Source organism: Sabethes cyaneus, chromosome 2 (assembly GCF_943734655.1).
Source record: "Sabethes cyaneus chromosome 2, idSabCyanKW18_F2, whole genome shotgun sequence".
NCBI classification, from domain to species: Eukaryota; Metazoa; Arthropoda; class Insecta; order Diptera; family Culicidae; genus Sabethes; species Sabethes cyaneus.
Genome location: NC_071354.1, coordinates 228673382 through 228678777, shown reverse-complemented (window position 1 = coordinate 228678777; position 5396 = coordinate 228673382). Strand labels below are relative to the sequence as shown.

The window sequence follows — 5396 nt, the reverse complement described above, 5'->3', positions numbered from 1 at the left end:
TAACATTGCATACGTTCGATTCTCAAAAGATTTCAGAGTTATTTCTATGTGCATTTGAAAACAATTTAACAAATTCAAGGACACAAACTATTGCTTTCCTGCTACCTTACTGAAATTAAAGATTGTTTTTATTACCAATTCAATCCTATTTTATCAACAGCACGTCTTTTCACCACACTAATGAAACGACAAGCATGCGTATTCATACAAAGTCATATTATAACCGAACACTACAGCTGTAGCATATTTTTCCAACACAGATATCAAATTCGCCTAGGTTTAATCGTCTCGCAGTAAAGAATTTGCGATTTGTTGAGACAACGAACTTGTGTCATTTTTTCTGGCACACTTCCCTAACACAGACATCAAATTGGACTAGGTTTGATCGCGTTTGCAAGAAATCTGTTGGCACGAGGGGGCTTTGTCACTCTTTCTGGCGTACTTCCCAAGCAAGGACATCAAAATGGTCTAGGTTTAATCGCATTGTTAAGAAATCTTGTTGAAATGAGGAAACTTTATCACTTGTTTTGGCTTACTTCCCAAGCACAGATATCAAATTGGTATAGGTTTAGATCATCGTAAAGAATCTTCCAACCAATCACGAAGCGAGAATTCTGGTAAAACATAGGTTCATTATTTTCAATTTTTCAATAGTTCAACATCAAGAATCCATACTTTTCTTCATTTGGGTCAATTCTTAGAGGATTTTCCGATCGATTGGTGTAAGAAAATTGAAAATCGATCGGAAAACCGCTGAGCTATTAGCGATCAAAACCTTTCATTTTTCGTGACGCTCGCATTTTTCGATTTTTTGGAATGACATCCTATCTTAAAACTTGCCGTAAGACGTAGTCCTACGTCAAAACAGATGCATAACAGCGACAAGAAATTACTATAAATGACAATAAAAACACACATTCAAGAGCAACCAAAAACGTCACAAAAGACGATGAATGATAGCAGTAAATAGCTGAAAGAAGACAAAAAGACGATGTTAATCTGCCAGAAAAGCAGATGTTAACAAAAGCGAACAACGAGTAACAGACGAACAGAGAACAAAAAGGCGGCAAGAAGGTGAGACCAGAAGGCGACACAGTCACGTAACAAGAAAAAAGAAAACAAAAATTAAAAACAATTGAACGACGAAAAATTAAAGACGGAAAAACAAAAGTGAAAGATGAAGAACCAAAGTCGAGAATAAGCGTCCTGAATAATAGGAGTCAAATCTCAAATGTGCCTTGAACTGATTTGATTAAAAAAAAATATTAATTTTTTTGCAAAAACTTTTAATTGATGTATAAATGTCGGTTTAACATTTCTTTAAACTATACTAGAATTAAATGTTGCTCTATTTTAATTTTGAAACGAAATTATAACCCTTGCATCAGTGATAAAAACAGGTGATAAAAATATCTGCGTAGTTATTAGCACTAATCGCAGAAATAGTGGCCGATTAAGTTAAACCGCAACTATTTTGTTTAAAGAGAAATGAGTAAGAAGAAATAAATTCCCATGCAAGGCGCCGGTGTCACGGTCCTACCCGATTATTCCGACGGTACGTACCTAAAGTGCGCTCAGCCACTTGTATAGTGCCGACAGCCCACTATACAAAATAGCGTTACTCAGTGGCGCGGGGTATTCAAAACTCGCAAATTTCCGCGTTATGCAATTTATGCATGGTCCCTTACCGGTTTGATTTTGGTGCACTCAAATTCTAATGGTATCGTTAGGCGTTACCCAGACTGTATCAAAGCATACTAGACTGCTTTTGGTTTACCTGTTCATCACATTGACTGCCTGTTGAAATTATTTGTTTGCCGTTACTTTGCCTAAATCTGTATGTTTTAGTTTTCAAAGGCGTGGTAGCAATACATTGCTGAGCGTTAGCATTCTTTTGTAGGTAAATTTTCCATAAAGGGATCCATCGTCAAGTGCAGTACATTTCAGAGAGTACTGAACCCACTTGTTAGTATGAGTCCTATGGCGAACGAAAGACGAGCTGTTCTCGCTTGTAGCAAATATTTGAAGTTTGCAATTGATTCTTTTCTGATAGCAAACGGTCAGACACGCCACCGTTGAAGGAAGTGTTTTATCGAGTTACAGTGGCTTAATCAAGCAAAACATGATTTGGAAGATCCCATGGATTTTACTACGATGGTGGAGTGGTTTACTCCTTCTAGCAGTGTATGCCGATTCGGCGTTCAGGTTTCGACCGCCATCAAAACCACGAGATTCGCAGCCGTTGGATTTTGTGTTTCCAGACCACATCTTACCCAGAATTGACAGAACACAGTGTCCACCGGAGTTTCCGGTTTGTACGGATGTAGCAAATTATCCTCAGAAGCTAGTCGAAGAAATAGTGTCTCGCCACAAGGAACGGTATGCCGAAGTGTTTGGTAACGACATGGTGATTGACAGTGGTGATGAGTTACACAAAAAGTTCGAAACATCCGACGATGACTTCCTCTGTGTCAGTGAGCAAAAACTAGTTCATCCCCAAAGTGGATACAACGTGGCCGAAAAGTTGGTGATGATTGTCAACACACCGAACTATTTACAGGGTGTTCGCATAGAAGTGTGCCGTAATCTGGATAGGCCGTGTAGTAAACTTAATCATCTTACCTCGTTTTTTAAGACGACCTGTAAGCAACTGTACTCCTACCGCACGCTGCTGGCCATTGATCAGAAAACCAAACAGGCCTACAAGGAATCATTCCGGCTGCCATCCTGCTGTAAATGTGTGTTTCACACGTCGCAAGCAATGCGCGAAAATAATTAGATTTAGTTCGTTAATTTATCTATTGTTTAGGTATAAGTTCAGAATCAATGAATAAATGATTTTTTAGAAAAAAGTTGTTCTTTAGTTTCCATCGCTTGTTTATATCTATTATTGAGAATAAAATTAATTTTATAACTCAAGAAAGTAGATTTTGATAAAAATACTGCAGTTTTTTTCCAACGAACGAAAGTTGATTATAAATATGCATAGTTTCTCAGCAGGTAAAACAGAAACCTTATCTAATTTTCTTCATTTTTCGGTCAGGCGTAACATTCAGAACAAGCAAGCAGTCCAGCACCAGTTCGGTTGTCGATAAATTACCTGTCGCCGGCAATGTTTTCGGTTCTTGATTTGCATCTTCTGTATTGTTCTTGTGGACTTCAGTCAAGTGCCTCTATGCGGATCCCATTCACGCCCCTTTTCGAAAAGCGGTTAATATAACCTTTTTTGACCTACTTTTGTCATTCTTGTTGGATATTGGTCCAACATTAGTAGGTTCTTACAGCCACTTCACGACGTCATAAAATCGTCGACCAATATCAATCAATAAATCTTTAAAACTGCTCGTTAAAAAATCGCACAGATTTTGAAACTGTATATATAGGGTGTTAGGTAGCTTAGTGCAGATATTTCAGGGGATGATAGAGGATCATATTTGACGAAAAAATCCTTCTACGCATAAGGTCTAATCTCAATCATTACAGAGTTATTGAATATTTTTAGTTTTCGGTTCTGTTTGCCTAAAATTAGCTCTGGTTCAAAAACTATGCTAGCAAGCTCAATTCTGTTACATCCATTTGAAAGCTGAGAAGATTTTGTACTGAACGTTGGTCCTAAACCTCCTACTTCATGAGATTTAGTAACTTTTTTAAGCAAAAAGATTTGAAATAAGTGCTTCTCAAGGCATTTTTATCGGCTTTCTTCAAAAAATGTGTGATAAAACTGATTGCTGTTAGTCACCAATTTAAAGCTCTAGTACCATTCTACAATTCGTGCTTTGTTGTAAAACGTCTATCTCTTTTATTTTCGTTGCAAATTCATTTTAAATGTATGGTTTTGGGTGTTAATTGGTATCTGAAAACTGCAACAATTGCATGGAAAACCGCCCAACTGTTCCCTGTGCATAAAAAGGGGATCGGAAAGATGTCAACAACTACCGAGAAATTTCGTCATTGTGTGCCATTTCCAAGTTATTTGAGCTTGTAGTCATGACTCCGCTACTGTCGCACTGTAAACATTACTTGAGTGACGACCAACATGGATTCATCGCAGGCAGATCAACCACTACAAACCTCCTTTGTCTCACAACATATGTTGCCGAAAGTCTAGCGGATCGTGCTCAAACGGATGTCATTTATATTGATTTGTCTGCGGCGTTTGACAAAATCAATCATGCTATTGCGATTGCTAAATTGGAGAGACTCGGTATCAGCGGCAGTATGTTGCATTGGTTCAGTTCGTACCTCGTAGGTCGCCAACTGATTGCGACTGTTGCAGGTTTTGAATCAAATGCGTTTCCGGTCTCATCTGGAATCCCACAAGGTAGTCATTTAGGACCGTTAATCTTCCTATTGTACTTCAATGATGTCAACTATGTACTCAGAGGTCCTCGTTTATCCTTCGCCGACGATTTGAAGATGTACTTGAAGATACGTTCCAAGGACGATGCAATTTGTCTTCAACAAGAGCTTGAGACTTTTACGAATTAGTGTAATCTGAACTGCATGCTCGTGCATAGATGTATTGCGTCAAAGAGCGAATTGTAGAACGGTACTAGAGTTTTAAACTGATGAATAACAGCAATCAGTTTTATCACACATTTTTAGGAGAAACTCGATAAAAATCCTTTGAGAAACACTTATTTCAAAGCTTTTTGCTTTTAAAAAGGTACTAAATATCATGAAGTAGGAGGTTTTCAGTACAAAATTTTCTCAGCTTTCGAATGAAAGAACAGAATTGAGCTGGCTAGCATAGGTTTTGTGGCAGAGCTAATTTAAGATAATCAGAACCGAAAACTAAAAAAGTTGAGATTTGGCCATATGCGTAGAAGGATTTTTTCGTTAAATATGATCCTCAATCAGCCCCTGAAATATCTGCACTAAGTTACCTAACACCCTGTATTTTAATGAGCTTTAAGTTGTCAGAAAAAGTGAAAAAGACTGAGTACCAGTTGTTATTCTAAGTGAAGCTGCATACGTTCCTGATTAGAAATTGTTCATATAAGAGTTCAATCAATTTACCGAACGATATTTTTTTCGAAAACCGAATTCTTCCGGTTTATTTTGCATGACGATTGTGAGTTCTGATCGAAGCGAAATTTATAATCGGATCCGGGTCCGATCGGTATGTAGCATACAGGCGATAGTCCGCAACAGGTTTCGTTCAAACATGGTATGTAAGTGCATGTATGTCTTTCATAAGCAAAGCTACAAGTGCAAGTCCGTAGAGCAGCGTTACCCAAATGGAGGTTCGCCAAAAATTTAGTTCGCTGTAAAATAGTATAGGAAATTACGCCAGGGGATTCGCGAACCAAAACAGGTTGGAAAGGACTTCCGGTCTGATTGGCGTTTTGCACAACGTCATTTTTGTGCGGCGGCGTATGCTCCTTGATCGAAGC

General features: G+C 38.2%; 1 protein-coding gene across 1 annotated transcript; it reads left to right on the top strand.

Annotated features, from left to right (window-relative positions):
* Positions 1–2122: 2122 nt before the first annotated feature.
* Positions 2123–2779, top strand: LOC128736723 (protein spaetzle-like). Its single transcript, XM_053831209.1, has one exon. The coding sequence runs from the start codon at positions 2123–2125 to the stop codon at positions 2777–2779; it is 657 nt and encodes a 218-aa protein (XP_053687184.1).
* Positions 2780–5396: the final 2617 nt, after the last annotated feature.